The 18,811-nt window shown below is 47.7% G+C and overlaps 1 protein-coding gene and 1 long non-coding RNA gene across 5 annotated transcripts in view; one reads left to right on the top strand and one right to left on the bottom strand.

The window, feature by feature from the left end:
- LOC125631784 (uncharacterized) overlaps positions 1 to 9,017 on the bottom strand; it is a 32,513-nt gene extending 23,496 nt beyond the window's left edge. The window contains exons 1-2 of one of the 4 annotated variants that reach the window (XR_007355061.2): positions 8,929 to 9,015; positions 327 to 6,631 (exon numbers count right to left, since the gene is read on the bottom strand). This is a non-coding gene — a long non-coding RNA (uncharacterized LOC125631784). Of the gene's footprint in view, positions 1 to 326; positions 6,632 to 8,928 lie in introns of all 4 variants that reach the window. The other 3 variants (XR_007355066.2, XR_012667241.1, XR_007355062.2) reach the window with 3 other exon arrangements.
- On the top strand, positions 8,580 to 14,376 carry LIPT2 (lipoyl(octanoyl) transferase 2). Its single transcript, XM_048838974.2, has 2 exons — positions 8,580 to 9,125; positions 11,799 to 14,376. The coding sequence occupies exons 1-2, from the start codon at positions 8,645 to 8,647 to the stop codon at positions 12,029 to 12,031; spliced, it is 714 nt and encodes a 237-aa protein (XP_048694931.2). The 5' UTR covers positions 8,580 to 8,644; the 3' UTR covers positions 12,032 to 14,376.
- The last annotated feature ends 4,435 nt before the right edge of the window (positions 14,377 to 18,811 follow it).

Below are 18,811 nucleotides of genomic sequence, written 5' to 3'. Positions count from 1 at the left end.
GTATGTACCTTCTCTAGTACGAGGGGGATGCTAATGAACTTCCTTGTACCAACCCCCTGAAGCCACCCCCCACAGAGATATGCCTATCCTAGTTCAAACTGGATTCTCCAGGGACCAAGAGACAAGGAGAAGTCTTTTGGATAAATGACTTGGGTTTAAATGGACCCAGGGCCTTCTTCCTGATCCAGCAAACCGTTAGGACCTTTGTTCCACAGAAGGCCCCAACCCTCGGTGTAGGGTTGGAAGGGTAGGGTCTGGCAGAATCCATGTTAGCATGTGTATAGGTTCTGTTCTTTTTGTAGTGTTTTCACTGTCGTGCTTTTTACCTTATATCTGCAACAACTCTCTATTATCAGTCTCTGAAGAGAAAACAAGCAAGTCTATTCAGTCCCTGCAATGAAGGCAGAGAACTGTGCAGCATAGCCTTATCCTGCTCAGATGGGAGTGAGACGCAGGCAACAGAGGGGAAGGCGCGAGTGAGTATCCTTGCTGGACCGCAGGGGAGGTGGAGAAATACAGGTGCAGTCACCTTGAACAGTGAGTCATGTTCTGGAAAAATGCAACATTGTATGCACTCTTTACAAAAATGATTATGCCCTTATATCTGGAGAAACATTGAGCCATCTATTGTTGCGTTCCATGCAAATTCTCCATATCCTCTCGGCTTCAAAAGCCGGATATTGACAGTAAATATTGTAAGTACACGACCAAGCTAATTCTTGGCTTCTTATTTACAAAGGATCCCAGACCTATTACATACAATTTTCCTGATCTTACGCATGCATCACCACAGCAAGCCAAAAAGGAAGAGCATTTGGCTTTGATGTCCAGCAAAAATTTGATGATTAATCATAAAAAAGGAAATAACTTGATACACATACAGACACACACAAAATCTTGGCACAATATGCAAATCTCTTCTGCTAAGGGCAGACTCAGCAAGCCAGATTCTGATCTCAGGCCTGGTCTACGCTAGAAAATTAATTTGGTTTAACTACATTGGTCAGGGGTGTGAAAAATCCACACCCTTGAGCAGCGTTGTTAAGCTGACCTAAATCACCGTGTAGACAGTGCTAAGTTGATGGAAGAATTTTTCTGTTGACCTAGCTGCCATCTCTGGAGGAGGTGGATTACCTACACTGGCAGGAGGGGTTTTTCCATTTATGTAGCTAGCATCTACAGTGTCGCACTATAGCCTCAGTTGCAGTGGTGTAAATCCAGAATAACTCTTCTGAAGTTAATTAGTGAAATCAGGAATTGGTGATAAAGGGAGCAGTGCTGAACTAAACTGGATCCTGAACTGAATGGAGGCCAGCCAGTACAGTTGTTTAAGGAAACTGGCTAAATGTGGTCGAGCGTGACCTGGCACAGTCCAACTGTGTTTATTCGATGGTGCTTTTTCCCAGGCTACATTCATCTTATAGACCTTTGTTACCTTTACTCCTTTTCAACAAAGGAGTAGGTAAACAGAAGAAAGTGCCTCTTATCATTCACTTCTGCCTTTCTTGCAATTTCTCCAGTACAACAGTAACCACATGGTAGTACTTGCAAGAAGGCTGTTGGCTGCGGTGAGAGCTCATTTGTTTAGAATTACAAAGAGTAGATATCCAGGAAATAAGATCTGTGATAAAGTAAGCGTTTACTAACCCAGTTGATTAGTCTGTGAACACTAAGTGCATGAATTGTAACTTTTATATGATTAATCTAATTGATAACTTGAAACAACATCTTCACAAGAGCTCCCTGGGTACAGTTTATTTTGTTTTTAATGGTTGATTCATTTAGCAGTTAGGGGAAATTTGAATATTTTATAGAAGAGTGCTGAAAAGCTAAGATCGGATCATTTTATTATTCTCTAGAGGCCCGACATGGTTGATTTCAACCCACACAGGATCTTAGTCCTGATTTTTAAACAAACTACAACTAAAATTCTTATTTACTCTTACTGGGGAAAGGCAAATGTCGTGCCCATCTTTAAAAAAGGGAAGGAGGAGGATCCGGGGAACTACAGGCCAGTCAGCCTCGCCTCCGTCCCCGGAAAAATCATGGAGCAGGTCCTCAAGGAAAGCATTTTTCCTTGAAGAATTAGTAGGGGAAGCAAAAGTGGATGGGAACCTGGGAGGCAGTGACCATGAGTTGGTCGAGTTCAGGATCCTGACGCAGGGAAGAAAGGGAAGCAGCAGGATACGGACTCTGGACTTCAGGAAAGCAGACTTCGACTCCCTCAGGGAACGGATGGGTAGGATCCCCTGGGGGACTAACATGAAGGAGAAAGGAGTCCAGGAGAGCTGGCTGTATTTCAAAGAATCCCTATTGAGGTTACAGGGACAAACCATCCCGATGAGTCGAAAGAATAGTAAATATGGCAGGCGACCAGCTTGGCTTAACAGTGAAATCCTTGCGGATCTTAAACATAAAAAAGAAGCTTACAAGAAGTGGAAGGTTGGACATATGACCAGGGAAGAGTATAAAAATATTGCTCGGGCCTGTAGGAATGAAATCAGGAGGGCCAAATCGCACCTGGAGCTGCAGCTAGCGAGAGATGTTAAGGGTAACAAAAAGGGTTCCTTCAGGTATGTTGGCAACAAGAAGAAAGCCAAGGAAAGTGTGGGCCCCTTACTGAATGAGGGAGGCAACCTAGAGACAGAGGATGTGGAAAAAGCTAATGTACTCAATGGCTTTTTTGCCTCTGTCTTCACGAACAAGGTCAGCTCCCAGACTGCTGCACTGGGCAACACAGCATGGGGAGTAGGTGACCAGCCCTCTGTGGAGAAAGAAGTGGTTAGGGACTATTTAGAAAAGCTGGACGTGCACAAGTCCACGGGGCCGGATGCGTTGCATCCAAGAGTGCTAAAGGAGTTGGTGGCTGTCATTGCACAGCCATTGGCCATTATCTTTGAAAACTCATGGCGATCGGGGGAAGTCCCGGACGACTGGAAAAAGGCTAATGTAGTGCCATCTTTAAAAAAGGGAAGAAGGAGGATCCCGGGAACTACAGGCCAGTCAGCCTCACCTCAGTCCCCGGAAAAATCATGGAGCAGGTCCTCAAGGAATCAATCCTGAAGCACTTACACGAGAGGAAAGTGATCAGGAACAGTCAGCATGGATTCACCAAGGAAAGGTCATGCCTGACTAATCTAATCACCTTCTATGATGAGATTACTGGTTCTGTGGATGAAGGGAAAGCAGTGGATGTATTGTTTCTTGACTTTAGCAAAGCTTTTGACACCGTCTCCCACAGTATTCTTGTCAGCAAGTTAAAGAAGTATGGGCTGGATGAATGCACTATAAGGTGGGTAGAAAGTTGGCTAGATTGTCGAGCTCAATGGGTAGTGATCAATGGCTCCATGTCTAGTTGGCAGCTGGAATCAAGTGGAGTGCCCCAAGGGTCGGTCCTGGGGCCGGTTTTGTTCAGTATCTTCATAAATGATCTGGAGGATGGTGTGGATTGCACTCTCAGCAAATTTGCGGATGATACTAAACTAGGAGGAGTGGTAGATACGGTGTCAGGTAGAGGTAGGATACAGAGGGACCTAGACAAATTGGAGAATAGGGCCAAAAGAAATCTGATGAGGTTCAACAAGGATAAGTGCAGGGTCCTGCACTTAGGACGGAAGAATCCAATGCACCGTTACAGACTAGGGACCGAATGGCTAGGCAGCAGTTCTGCGGAAAAGGACCTAGGGGTGACAGTGGACGAGAAGCTGGATATGAGTCAACAGTGTGCCCTTGTTGCCAAGAAGGCCAATGGCATTTTGGGATGTATAAGTAGGGGCATTGCCAGCAGATCGAAGGACGTGATCGTTCCCCTCTATTCAACATTGGTGAGGCCTCATCTGGAGTACTATGTCCAGTTTTGGGCCCCACACTACAAGAAGGATGTGGAAAAATTGGAGAGAGTCCAGCGAAGGGCAACAAAAATGATTAGGGGTCTGGAACACATGACTTATGAGGAGAGGCTGAGGGAACTGGGATTGTTTAGTCTGCAGAAGAGAAGAATGAGGGGGGATTTGATAGCTGCTTTCAACTACTTGAGAGGTGGTTCCAAAGAGGATGGTTCTAGACTATTCTCAGTGGTAGAAGATGACAGAACAAGGAGTAATGGTCTCAAGTTGCAGTGGGGGAGGTTTAGGTTGGATATTAGGAAAAACTTTTTCACTAGGAGGGTGGTGAAACACTGGAATGCATTACCTAGGGAGGTGGTAGAATCTCCTTCCTTAGCAGTTTTTAAGGTCAGGCTTGACAAAGCCCTGGCTGGGATATTTAATTGGGGATTGGTCCTGCTTTGAGCAGGGGGTTGGACTAGATGACCTCCTGAGGTCCCTTCCAACACTGATATTCTATGATTCTATGATTCATTTTGAAGCACTTGGAGGAGAGGAAGGTGATCAGGAACAGTCAACATGGATTCACCAAGGGCAAGTCATGCCTGACCAACCTGATTGCCTTCTATGATGAGATAACTGGCTCTGTGGATATGGGGAAAGCAGTGAACGTGATATATCTTGATGTTAGCAAAACTTTTGATACGGTCTCCCACAGTATTTTTGCCAGCAAATTAAAAAAGTATGGATTGGATGAATGGATTATAAGGTGGATAGAAAACTGGCTAAATTGTCGGGCTCAACAGGTAGTGATCAATGGTTCGATGTTTAGTAGGCAACCAGTATCAAACAGCGTACCCCAGGGGTTGGTCCTGAGGTCAGTTTTGTTCAACATCTTTATTAACGATCTGGATGATGGGATGGATTGCACCCTCAGCAAGTTCAAGATGATACTAAGCTGGGGGGAGAGGTAGATATGCTGGAGGGTAGGGATAGGGTCCAGAGTAACCTAGACAAATTGGAGGATTGGGCCAAAAGAAATCTGATGAGGTTCAACAAGGACAAGTGCAGAGTCTTGCACTTAGGATGGAAGAATCTCATGCACTGCTACAGGCTGGGGACCGACTGGCTAAGCAGCAATGCAGGAAAAGGCCTGGGGATTACAGTGGATGAAAAACTGGATGTGAGTCAGCAGTGTGCCCTTGTTGCCAAGAAGGCCAACGGCATATTGTGCTGAATTAGCAGGAGCATTGCCAGCAGATCAAGGGAAGTGATTATTCCCCTCTATTTAGCACCGGTGAGGCCACATCTGGAGTATTGCATCCAGTTTTGGGCCCCCCACCAATGTTCCCTCTAATTTTTGACAGGCCATGTGTGCAAAAAATTTCTTCTGTGCAAATTTTTGACAGGCCATGTGCACAAAAAATTTCTTCTGTGCAGATTGTTGTGCTTCTGTGTACATTTTTGTGCGCACGGTGTTTCATCGTGTGCACGGGGTTTAGGATCTGTGTGCGCGTGCACATGCGTACAGCTTAGCGGGAACAGTGTCCCCCACTACAGAAAGGATGTGGACAAATTGGAGACAGTCCAGTGGAAGGCAAGAAAAATGATCAGGGGGCTGGGGCACATGACTTACGAGGAGGGAACTGGGCTTGTTTGGTCTACACAAGAGAAGGGCGGGGTGGATTTGATAGTAACCTTCAACTACCTGAAGGGGGGTTCCAAAGAGGATGGAGCTCGGTTGTTCTCAGTGGTGGCAGATGACAGAACAAAGAGCAATGGTCTCTAGTTGCAGTGGAGGAGGTCTAGGTTGGATATTAGGAAACACTGTTTCACTAGGAGGGTGGTGAAGCACTGGAATGGGTTACCTAGGGAGGTGGTGGAATCTCCACCCTCTCTAGGCTTTTGAGGCCCGGCTTGACAAAGCCCTGGCTGGGATGATTTAGTTGGGGATTGGTCCTGCTTTGAGCAGGGGGTTGGACTAGATGACCTCTTGTCTCTTCTAACCCTAATCTTCTATGATTCTGTGATTTACAATAATCATTTGTAAGTTTAACTACAATATAATTCTAGACTTGGTTTTGTTACTAAAATTCATTAGCTCCATTTTGCACAAATGGGTTTATTAAAAGGCTGCTCAGTAGTGCTGTGGAGTTTTGCTCTGGTTTGTTATGGTAGGGTTACTCATCACAGATTGGTATGTTCCTGGAGCATGCTTGTGAATGCTGGGTAAGGGGAACACTGGAGTGTCGCTGTAGAGTTGTTGCAGTGAGATGAGCTCCTTGCAGTTTTGTTTAAGAAAAAACTCAAACAATATATTTTGCTGCTTTCTAAAAAAACATATTAACTAATCTATACTAAATGTCACGTGGGGAATTTCCCCACTCAGGCTGGTAAGATCCATTCCTTACTTCTGCCTGAAATGAAACCTACATTTTACAGGGCATACAACTGCACAAGTCACAGGCCCTGCACTGGGCCAACAGCAGTCTGTGATAACTTGACACATGCCATGCACCCACAGGTTTTGCCTGTTGAGGTTGCTCTTAGGATTTGATGGCCATTCTTTGTACTGTTCCAATGTGCAACGGAGCACAGAAGAGGGGCTGTGCACACTGTATAAGAATCTCCAGGGCAGCTCGCTCCCAGTAGTTGTAGAGGCGAACTTCATTAGTGTAAAGAGAGAGCTGGACAAATTTATGAGTGCAGTTGTATGACAGGGTTGCTCCTGATGGTCAGAGGCAGGGCTCAGCAGCCCTGGGGCTCACTTCCAGTTTGTTTCCTTAATCCGGGTTTCAGCCAGCCACCTGTAGGGATCAAAAAAGGATTCTTTTTCTCCCCCACCCAATGTATTCTGTTTTGGGGTTTTTTTTTGTTTTATTTGTTTTTGTCCCCTTCCTCTGAAGCATCAGAGATGGCCAGGGCTGGAAATGGACACTGGACAAGGAGGGCCAGGGCTGTGAGGCGGGCGACACCAAGCACACCTTCTCAGGTGCTATTCTTGCTCACATGCTCAGGGACTGATTGCCATACATGGGATAGGGAAGGAATTTTTCCACAGGTCAGACTGGCAGTGACCTTGGGGGGCTTTCACCTTCCTCTGCAGCATGGAATGGGGGTCACTTGCCAAAGTTATATCTGGGTCTATCTCACTTAATCACATCCCTTCCATTGCAGGGGCCTCAGGCACTGATGCATCTTGGTCCCTTGTATTGTCTCCCTGTGGCACATAACAGTCTAGTCTCCAGCAGGCTGAAATACTTTGGTCTAATTTGGGTTGTTGGGTTAGTATGCGGATGCTGGATGGTGTTGGTAGCCTATGATATACAGGGGGTCACACTTGATGATCTGATGGTCCCTTCTGGCCTTAATCTCTATCACTCTAACTCACCAGAGTCAGTTAAAAGGACATGACATGTAAACCACTGGAAAGCATCAATTCCACCTAAATTAAATAATAAGATGCAATGGTGGGGAAAGCAAAGCTTCAGCTGTTGATGGGTCAGACACTTGGCTGATGGGCATGGGGCTAAGAGCACAGACTAACCCACTACATTTTACCTAACTTCACCCTACCCCACCTCCTGCTCCACCCCCAGACACCCCTGCCCTTCTTATGCATCAAATCCCTATGCTACCCAAAATCAACCCCACCCCTGATTCCCCATCCCACCCTATCCCCAGCTTCACCTAACCTCTACACTCACGCTACCCTACCTCTGTCCCCTACTGTATCCCACCCCAACCCCAACCCCACCTCTGAGCCTACTTACAGCCCATCCCAGCCTAACCTCAGCTCCACCTCTGACCCCTTCCTCACCCTGCCTTCCCCCACCTGTCCCCTACCCACCCCTGACTCCACCCCAATGCCATCTCTGAACACTACCCCACCTTACATTCCCCTGCTTCTGACCCCACCCCCAGAGCCGCCTGACCCGTACCTGACCCCACCCTGCCTGCCCCTACCCCCCTCTGACCCTACCCCACGCTGCCTTCCCCAACCCCTCTCATACTCCTATCCCAGTCTGCCTTCTCCAACCTCCCTCATACCCCTACCCCACATTCCCCTGTTGCTGACCCCACCCCCAGATCCTCTTGACCCCTACCCCACCCTGCCTTCCCCACCTCTGATCCCACCACACCCTGCCTTCCCCTACCCCGCCTCTCACCCCTACCCCACCCTGCCTTCCCCTACCCCAACCTCCCTCTGACCCCCTACCCCACCCTGCCTTCCCCAACCTCCCTCTTACCCCTACCCCACCCTACATTCCCCTGCTGCTGACCCCACCCCCAGATCCGCCTGACCCCTACCCTGCCTCTCACCCCTACCCCACCCTGCCTTCCCCAACCTCCCTCTTACCCCTACCCCACCCTACATTCCCCAGCTGCTGACCCCACCCCCAGATCCGCCTGACCCCTACCCCGCCTCTCACCCCACCCAACCCTACACCTTCCCCTACCCTGCCTCTCACCCCTACCCCACCCTGCCTTCCCCAACCTCCCTCTTACCCCTACCCCACCCTATATTCCCCAGCTGCTGACCCCACCCCCAGATCCGCCTGACCCCTACCCCGCCTCTCACCCCACCCAACCCTACACCTTCCCCTACCCTACATCTCACCCCACCCCACCCCACCCTGCCTTCCCCTACGCGCCTCTCACCCCTACCCCACCCTGCCTTCCCCCACCCCACCCTGCCCTCCCCCCCGTACATTCCCCTGCTGCTGACCCCTACCCACCCCGCCTCACCTCACTCCCAGCCCCGCCTCGAGTCGCCCCCCGTGACCCCTCCCCGCGCCCCCCCAGGCAGCGGCGGGGCGATGCGGGCCCGGCCGGCGGTGCGGCTGCTGCGGCTGGGCCGCCTGGCCTACGCGGAGTCGCTGGCGGCGCAGGAGCGCTGCGTGGGGCGGCAGCGGGCGGCGGCGGGGCCGGGGCCGGGGCCGGGGCCCGGGCCGGGCGCGGCGGGCTGGCTGCTGCTCTCCGAGCCGGCGGGGCCCGTGTACACGCGCGGGCTGCGGGGCGCCCCGGACCCGGCGGCCGAGGAGCGGCGGCTGCGGGCGCTGGGCGCCGAGTTCCGGCGGGCGGCGCGCGGCGGGCTGCTCACCTTCCACGGCCCGGGCCAGCTGCTGGCCTACCCGGTGCTGGACCTGCGGCACCTCGGCCTCTCGCTGCGCGCCTACGTCGGGGCGCTGGAGGCCGCGGCGCTGGGCCTCTGCCGCCGCCTGGGCCTGCCCGCCGCCGCCGCCCGGCCGCCGCCCTACACCGGCGTGTGGCTGCGGGGCCGCAAGCTCTGCGCCGTGGGTGAGCGCCGGGACGGGGACATGGGGGGCAGCAGGGGGGGTGGGAGGAGTGCGGGGTTCGGGGGGTCCCGGGGCAGGAAGGGAGTGAGGAGGGGAACATGGGGGGCAGGAGAGAGGTCGCGGGTGGGGGGGGGGCTCAGGGTCCCTGGGGAGGAGGCAGGAAGGGAGTGAGGAGGGGAACATGGGGGGCAGGAGAGAGGTGGGTTGTGGGGGGGGGCTCGGGGTCCCTGGGAAGGAGGCAGGAGGGGAGTGAGGAGGGGAACATGGGGGGCAGGAGAGAGGTCGGGGGTGTGGGGGGGGGCTCGGGGTCCCTGGGGAGGAGGCAGGAGGGGAGTGAGGAGGGGAACATGGGGGGCAGGAGAAAGGTGGGGTTGTGGGGGGGCTCGGGGTCCCTGGGGAGGAGGCAAGAAGGGAGTGAGGGGAACATGGGGGGCAGGAGAGAGGTGTGGGGGGGCTGGGGGTCCCTGGGGAGGAGGCAGGAAGGGAGTGAGGGGAACATGGGGGGGCAGGAGAGAGGTGGGGATGTGGGGGGGCTCGGGGTCCCTGGGAGGAGGCAGGAAGGGAGTGAGGGGAACATGGGGGGCAGGAGAGAGGTGGAGGGTGTGGGGGGACTCAGGGTCCCTGGGGAGGAGGCAGGAAGGGAGTGAGGGGACATGGGGGGCAGGAGAGAGGTGGGGGATGTGGGGAGCTTGGGGTCCCTGGGGAGGAGGCAGGAGGAGGGGTGGGGGCAAGAGAGAGGTGGGGGGGCTCAGGGTCCCTGGGGAGGAGGCAGGAAGCAGGTGAGGGGAATATGGGGGGCAGGAGAGAGGTGGGGAGTGAGGGGTCCCTGGGGAGGAGGCAGGAAGAGAGGTGGAGACTTGGGGAGCTCCTGGGAAGTTGGCAGGAGATGGGGCTGAGCGACCTTGAGTGAGTTAAGGATAGTTTCAGGTTTTGCACCTGCCCAAGTGCCCCACCAGTGTTTGTGGTTTTATGATCACAAGCCCTGATGCTGCAGTGAACCCCACAGACTCCAGTGGGGCTCATCGTGGATGCAGGGATCCACCCATGTGGTTTTCAGTGCAGGATCAGGGCCATGCTTTTCTGCCTCACCTGGTCTGCTCTAATGAGTCTTACTGGCATTGCTGTGTTGGTTTGGGGTGAGTTTTTCTACTAACGTAGATATGCCAGTAAAGCGGTAGTGTAGACACAGTTATAACTGTGTTTATACTGGTATCGTTTATCCCAGTCAGGGAAATCCAGTAGGCACTTTTATACCAATATAAATATGTCCACACTAGAGGTTTTTGACCGTATAGCTCCTAGCGTAGGCCTGGTCTACCCTTAAAATTTTTGCCAGTGTAGCTATGTCATCAAGCATGGAAAAAATCACACCCCATAACTGACCTGTTAGTGGTGGCAAAACCATAAGTGTAGATGCAGTTATACAACATGCTTTTGGTGATATAGTTTATTTCATTTAGGGAACTGGTATAAGTTATACCAGCAAATGCACTCTTTTCCTAGTATAAACGGCACCTCCACTAAGATAGTTTGCCAGTATAGTTACACTGGCAGATCCTTTCTAGCAGAGACAAGGCAGTATGCCTATATTAAACTGCTTCTCCTTTCATGTGTTGCTGTGTGAAAGATCCATGGAAAATAGCAGGTAGAGTGAACAGATTATACATGAAGTGTGGCTAAAGGCAGTCCACACAGTGGAATAATAGATTCCCCCCCACCCATGCTAATCTCAATTCTAATGATTTTAGGGGTTACTTGTAAATCACTAGAAGCAACACTTTTATGCCTCATTCCTGGAAAGATTTATGCACGTGTGTACCATTGCTCATGTGTGTAATCTCATTGGATTACTCCTCTGACTAAAATTGTGCACATGTGTAAATCTTTCAGGATGTGGGCCTTAATAATTCCTGGAAATTTTCTGCTACTGAAAAGCTCTATGATTCTCTATAAACAACGGTCACAGTAGGAATCTACTGGAATCAGGAATCTACTATGTAGATCAGGAATCTACTATGTATGACTGTGAAAAACTGCACATCATGCTGTCCTTTGTCCTCATTCGCTACCAGAGCCAAGCCTGCGAATAGGCAGGATTTTCTTGGCTAACAAGTAGATATTTACAAGCATTTCACTTCCTCATGAGGGACTGCACACCGTGCATGCATGTCTCTGCAATAACAATGAACCCAGTGTCCTGAGCTATCTTACTTACTGTTATTTACAATTGGTATTGTAATAGGGCCTGGGAACCCCAGTCACAATTACAGTACAGATAGACGGGTGTCTGCCCCCAAAGAACTTGCAGTTGAAGTGTAAGACGAGATAACAGATGCAGTCAGCAGATGGTGGGGGAGTACAAGGGAATATTGCGACGGTATTGGTGAATGGGATAAACTGTGGTATGTGATAAGCTATGATAAGCACCACAGCCCTGTTGTCTCATCAGCTGGGCAACCTATGTGGTAATTTTTAAAGCATTGGATGTTTTTCTGAAAGATCTGATCTAGAGGTTATTTGGGGGAACTGCTACAGCCTGTGTTGTACAGGTCAGCCTAGATGATCACGATGGTCCCTTCTGGCCTTGGAATCTGACATTTAAGATGACTTTGGGGAAGGGGTGGTGTGTGGTTCATGGCACTGAACGAGGTGACATGTATGGTTTGCTTTTCAGGTGTCCATTGTGGAAGGCATATAACCTCTCATGGTCTGGCACTGAACTGCTGCACAGACCTTACGTGGTTTGATCACATTGTTCCTTGTGGACTCGAAGGGACAGGTGTCACCTCCCTGAGCGAAGAACTCCAGAGACATGTCACAGTTGATGAAATCACTGAGCCTTTTCTGGATGCTTTTGAAGAAGTGTTTCAGTGCACCCTTGCTTCCCATGAGGAATCTATGGGATAAAGGGCTCCCAGCACCTCACGTACCTGTGGAAATGTGAATATACTTTGGTGCTTTCATGTTTTACTAGAAATCCAGCTTGCTTGTTCTATCTTCCTTTCAGCAATTAAATATGTGTAACAAACGGTACTCCCAGCATTTGAAACATATTTCTTGCTTTTGTAAAAATGAGCTGCTGTGTCTTTAAGTGTACATTGCATTCTGACACTAATCCTGGCCACCGTGAGCTCTTTCTCTTAATGATCAAATGACATACAAAACTGGGCAAAAAACCCAAAAGGGGTTTAATTTTCCTTTACATTAAACCCCCTTTACACCATTCTGGTGGTATTACAATGCTTTAAAGTGGGTGCAGGTGCAATTTACTCCCACTTCAAGCCCCCAGTATACTGCCAGAGCAGTGAAAAGGGGTTATAGCATAAATGGGGATAAAGCCCAGGAATTTCATTTACGAACTAGATGCTGTGACTGAGTTGAGCTTTCCCGGAGAAGTAAGTTTGAAATTGAAACAGGAAGGGCTATGTGATTCATGTCTAGTTTATGATTCATGCTAGCAGCCAGATCCTTTTCTGCAGTACTCCTGCCTAGGCGGTTATTTCCCACTACGTATTTGTGCCATTGATTATTCCTTCCTAAGTGTAGTACTTTGCATTTGTCCTTACTGAATTTCATTGCATTTATTTCAGACCACTTTACCAGTTTGTCAAGATCATTTTGAATTCTAATCCTGTCTTCTAAAGCGCTTGCAACCCCTCCCAGCTTGATATCATCTGCAGACTATAAGTTTGATTCTCCGTGCCATTATACAAATCATTTATGAAGATATTGAGTAGAACTGGACGCTGGACAGATTCCTGTGGGACCCCACTTAATATCCCCTTCCAGCTTGACTGTGAACCATTGATAATGGCTCTTTGAGTATGCTTTTCCAACCAGTTATGCACCCACCTTACAGTAGGTTCATCTAAGTTATATTTCCTTAGTTTGTATATGAGCAGGTCATATGAGATGGTATCAAAAGCCTTAAGCTAAAGTTAAGATATATTACAAGGCTTCAGAGTAACAGCCGTGTTAGTCTGTATTCGCAAAAAGAAGAGGAGGACTTGTGGCACCTTGCTTATGCTCAAATAAATTGTTTAGTCTCTAAGGTGCCACAAGTCCTCCTCTTCTTATTACAAGGCTTGTTATCCTGTCAAAGAAGGATATTAAGTTGGTTTAACATGATTTGTTCTTTGACTAATCCATGTTGACTGTCACTTATCACCTTATCTTCTAGGTGCTTACAAATTGATTTTTTGATTATTTGCTCCATTATCTTTCTAGGTAACAAAATTAAGATGATTGGTCTGACCGGTCAGACTAATTCTTTAATTTGTCACGGTCATTTTGAATTCTAATACTGTTCTCCAAAGTGCTTCCATCCCTCTCAGCTTGGTGTCATTCTCAGATTTTATAAGCATACTTTCCACTCCATTATCCAAGTTAGTAATAAAAATATTGACTAATATTGGACCTATGAGTGACCCCTGCGGGATCCCACTAGATATGCTCTCCCAGTGAACCCTTGAGAGCTACTCTCTGAGTTCAAACAATAAGGAGTACTTGTGGCACCTCACAGACTAACAAATTTATTTGGGCATAAGCTTTCATGGGCTAAAACAGGAAGGGCTAGGTGACTCATGTTTAGTTTGTGATTCACGCTAACAGCCTAATTTGAACAGACTCCAACGAGAAACTGCAGAACTGGAATTAATTTGCAAACTTGACACCATCAAATTAGGTCTGAATAAAGACTGGGAGTGGATGGGTCACTACAAAAACTAATTTCCCCCATACTAATTTCCCCCTACTGTTATTCACACCTTCTTGTCAACTGTTTGAAATGGGCCACCCTGATTACATTGGCCTCATTACCACTACAAAAGTGATTTTTTTTCTCCCTTGGTATTCTACTGTTGAGAATAGCCCACTTCCACTTTAAGTGAATTGTCTTGTTAGCACTGACCCCCCACTTGGTAAGGCAACTCCCATCTTTTTGTGTACTGTGTTTATATACCTGCCTACTATATTTTCCACTCCATGCATCCGATGAAGTGGGTTTTAGCCCATGAAAGCTTATGCCCAAATAAATTTGTTAGTCTCTAAGGTGCCACAAGTCCTCCTCATTGTTTTTGCTGTTACAGACTAACATGGCTACCATTCTGAAACCTGTCTCTGAGTTCAGTCTTTCAATCAGCTGTGCACCAATGTTATATTATTTCGTCTAGACCACACTTCCCTAGTTTGCTTATGAAAATGTTACATGGGACTGTGTCAGACACCTTACTAAAATAAACATATACCATGTCTACTGTTTCCCTCCTATCTGCTAGGCTTGTAACCCTGTCAAAGAAGGAAATTCGGTTGGTTGGCAGGTTTTGTTCTTGAAAAAATCTATGCTGGCTATTCCTTAGAACCCTATTGTTTAGGTACTTACAAGTTGACCATTTAATATTGATGGTTCGAGTATCTTTCCAGGTATTGAAGTTAGGCTGACTGGTCTATAGTTCCCCGGCTTGCCTTGTTCCCCAAGAAGAATGATACCAGGAGCGTGTAATGGAATTGAACTAGATAGTTATTTATTAATAACCTGATCAAATTATTTCTTTCAGTGAATTCCCTTCTGGCATTTACAGTGCGTGGGTCCTCATCTTGCACTAACCTCTGCTCAGGTGGACTCCACTGCAGAGCTCCCATGACTCTACTGGGTCTCCATACAGTCATAGCTCTCTGCCCACCTAGTGCACCCTTGCAGGACTGGGACCTTAGATCTCTTCCCCCCCGGAAGACTGTGTGGACAACTGGGAAAGTGACAAGATTACCAAAATCCTTAAACAATGGGAGGAAGGGTTGTCTAGTTGACAACTGGGCACAGGACTGCGACTCGGGAGATGTGGGTTTGACTCAGTCACAGGTTTTCTATGTGCTTCCTTGGGAGAGATTTCCAAAGGCACAGAGGACAATTAGGCACCAAATACCCACTGAAAGTCACTGGGAGTTGGGTACATAACTCTGATTCACGCCTTTGAAAATATCCCCCTTTATCTCTCCATTCTCAAGTCCCCATCTGTGCAATGAGGATAATACTTTCCTGCCTCACAGGGGTGTTGTGAGGATAAAATCTATTGATGACTGAGGCGCTCAGGAAGAGCCTCGCATGGATACAAAATTTGTATCCACGTCCAATCCACTATCTGCAAACATGGTACGCGGTTATCGGCAGATTTGCAGGGCTCTACACTTGGGTACCATGGTGATAAGGGCCGCCTAAGTGCCTGGTAGATATTGGATGCCATACAAATGAAACCTGGTTAACAAAGAGGGGAAGTGATTGTTATTCAGACTGTTTAACTCAAGCTGACACACAGCTGGAAGGAAAGATTTTGATTCAACACCCATGTAAATCGATTAGTGGCTGCAAGAGCTGACATCCCGGTTCTCGTGGCCCTGCAATGGCATGTGCAAGACATGATTTGATATTGCTAAAGTAACAAGAAAAAAGCAGGTCCTCCCACCAACTGCATTAAAAAAAAAAAAAAAGCATGGCCCGCTCCCACCTCCTTTGCAGTCATCTTTAACAGCATATGTATTTTTAGTGTGATTCCAGTGCAGGCAGGCTAAGGCTGCTATCGTTTTCTTTGGGATTGTCTGTAGAAGACTCTTAAGGAAGTGGCCAGTCACCCTCAGCTAGCTCCCCCTTGTCTATCTAACATAAGCTACTTGTCTTCACTTTCAAGACCTATCCTCACCCTACTTATCATCTCTCATTCAACCTATGATATTCATCGCGGTGACATTCCCCAGAGTACAATCTGGACTGATGGACAGCTGTGTCCCCTCAATTCTACAACCTGGGGTGCCTTTTACACTGCTTTGCTGTGAGAACAACCACTCCCAGCCTTCTCACAGCCAGCCTCTAGCATGTAAATTATTCTAGCTGAGTTAAATGAGTGCTCTTCGCCAGCTATTCCTGAATTATATTTCAGAGTGACACCAGAAACTTCCCAGTCCCAAATTTGTCTCCAGAAATGTGCTTCTTGTACTGCCCACCCAGTACCTTCCACACATATTTACCAGGACAATAACGTTCAGCAGATTATGAGCTTTCAAATGATACTTCACAACGCATACTTTGTACAAAGTTTATCGTAGGCTGGTAAAACACAAGGGTACAGACTGTCACAATTGCCCACATGTTAAATTTTAAACAAGCACCTTTGTGCTTTCTCCCATGGTGCCCTTAAGCTTGGGAGGTTCTCCCTATAAATATCTGCAAAACTAACTTGTTGTCCTACTCCACAGCCCTTCTTAAAATTCTCCTTTTCCATGATGTCTATTAAACACCTGACAACAGTTAGGCTGCTGGTATGCTGAGACCACCGCCTGTCATGCTGACCAGTGGTGTCTCATTGTTACCCTGTACTCCCCCATCTCTCTCTATCCATCTGTTGTCTCTTATCTACACTTAGGCCTGATCTACACAAGAAATTTACATCGGTACAGCTACATCCACACCCCAAGAGCCATAGCTACGCCAACCTAACCCCTGGTGTAGACTGTGCTAGGTCTAGCTAGACCTAGCTACCACCTCTTGGGGAGGTGGATTACTTATGCCGATGGAGAACCCCTCCTGTCAGTGTAGGTAGTGTCCACACTAAAACACTACAGCAATGCAGCTGCAACAGTGTTTTAAGTGTAGCTATATCCCTAGACTGTAAGCTCCTTGGGGCAGGGGCCATCTTCTAGTTCTATGTTTGTATAGCACCCAGCATAATGCTGTCCCAGTCTATTATGAGGATTCCTATCTTAATACAAGTAATTAATTCTAATAATAATGTTGAAGGGCTTATTCAGAAATGCAGGATACAGCGTGCATCCTTTCAGCACCTGGGGAACTTTAGAAGAAAAATGCCACTTATTTTTAAAGTCTCATCACTTCACCTGCTTATAAAAATAGATAAAACAGTAATACAATAAGATTAAATATAATAAAACAAGTAAAGAAGCAGGTGTTATTTTGCTTGTCTAGTGACACAAAATTTAGGGTTGCTGGTTTGCGTAATACATTGTGTATTTACCTTTAGGCCTTCAGCCAAGCCCTTGAGAATGTGTTCAATGAATAATAGCTTGCTTTTATTGTACATCCAGAGAAACTCCTTTGGTTTCATTGAAAAGCAAAGGATCCATATTATGTTGTCAGAACGGGTTGAAAAATGGTGCCAAAGGCAGATAAATATCTGGAAAAGGTGATTAAAAAAATTCCACTAGCAGGGCGAAAGGGTGGGAAAGTTAAGTAAAAGGAAAAATGGCAGAGTGGCAGAAAAACAGTGAGCAGAAAATAGGAGGGTGGTTTGAACTGACACGGGCCAAGGTCAATATTTGGTTTGAAAACAAGTTAAAAGATTTCTTGTTAATCTGTTTTCCTCTCCCATTTAATTGTGATTCATTTGAGGAATTCAGTCTCTCAGGGTTTTTGCCTTCAGTAACCAACTACCAACATTTTGATGTATTGGAAGGGAGAGATTTAAACAAAGAGGACGTTACCACCAGAATGAATTCAGGGGACAAAATTCTCTAAGTGGAGGCTGAATTCATTTCTGAAGTGAGTGGAGCCCTAGCATTAAAACCCTCCTCAAGCTTTGATCCCATCCCAGGCAATAACCACTTAAAATGTGCAACTTTGAGGGGGAGGAAGCTGAGATTTTCAAAATTGCCTAGGGGATGCTCAGTTCCCATTGACTTTAATGGAATTTGGGCATCTCAGGTGGCTCTGATACTCTCAGCCTTTGTTTGCATGGTTTTTTAACCTACTCTTCAATGTTGTCAAAGGGAGGAGCGATACAATCCATGGCCTTGGCTAAGTCAGTTACACTTTGGCCCTCTGCTTCTGGATCATGGCAATGATAATGCCTAGAGCTCATGGGGGCATTGGGAGGCTTAAAGGATTTTGAGACTTTCAAGACAATTAGGTGGCATGAGGTGAATTCCCCTTTGTGAGGTAGAGGACCACAAAGTATACAAGTGTACAATATTTTCCGCCAGTACTCCTGACTTACTGTTGAGAAGACAGAATAAAACTAGCCAGCCCAGTGGACGTGATATACCTTGACTTTGGCAAAGCTTTTGATACGGTCTCCCACAGTATTCTTTCCAGCAAGTTAAAGAAGTATGGATTGGATGAATGGACTATAAAGTGGATAGAAAGCTGGCTTGATCGTCAGGCTCAATGGGTGGTGATCAACAGCTTGATGTCTAGTTGGCAGCCGGTATCAAGCAGAGTGCCCCAGGGGTCTGTCCTGGGGCCAGTTTTGTTCAACATCTTTATTAATGATCTGGATGATGGGATGGATTGCACCCTTAGCAAGTTCGCGGATGACACTAAGCTGGGGGGAGAGGTAGATATGCTGGAGGGTAGGGGTAGGGTCCAAAGTGACCTGGACAAATTGGAGGATTGGGTCAAAAGAAATCGGATGAGGTTCAACAAGGACAAGTGCAGAATCCTGCACTTATGATGGAAGAATCCCATGCACTGCTACAGGCTGGGGACTGAATAGCCAGAAAAGGACCTGGGGATTACAGTGGACGAGAAGCTGAATATGAGTCAACAGCATGGCCTTGTTTCCAAGAAGGCTAATGGCATATTGGGCTGTATTAGTAGGAACATTGCCAGCAGATCAAGGGAAGTGATTATTCTCCTCTATTCGGCATTGGTGAGGCCACATCTGGAGTATTGCGTCCAGTTTT

The sequence above is a fragment of the Caretta caretta genome, chromosome 1 (assembly GCF_965140235.1).
Source record: "Caretta caretta isolate rCarCar2 chromosome 1, rCarCar1.hap1, whole genome shotgun sequence".
NCBI classification, from domain to species: domain Eukaryota; kingdom Metazoa; phylum Chordata; order Testudines; family Cheloniidae; genus Caretta; species Caretta caretta.
Note: the sequence above shows the minus strand (reverse complement) of the source record. Positions and strands in the feature narration are given on the sequence as shown.

Excerpts from the sequence above, each read along its gene's own strand:
- LIPT2 (XM_048838974.2), top strand. The coding sequence starts at position 8,645 with ATGCGGGCCCGGCCGGCGGTGCGGCTGCTGCGGCTGGGCCGCCTGGCC. Across the intron at positions 9,126-11,798 it reads CCGCAAGCTCTGCGCCGTGG|GTGTCCATTGTGGAAGGCAT; the intron begins GTGAGCGCCGGG and ends TTTGCTTTTCAG.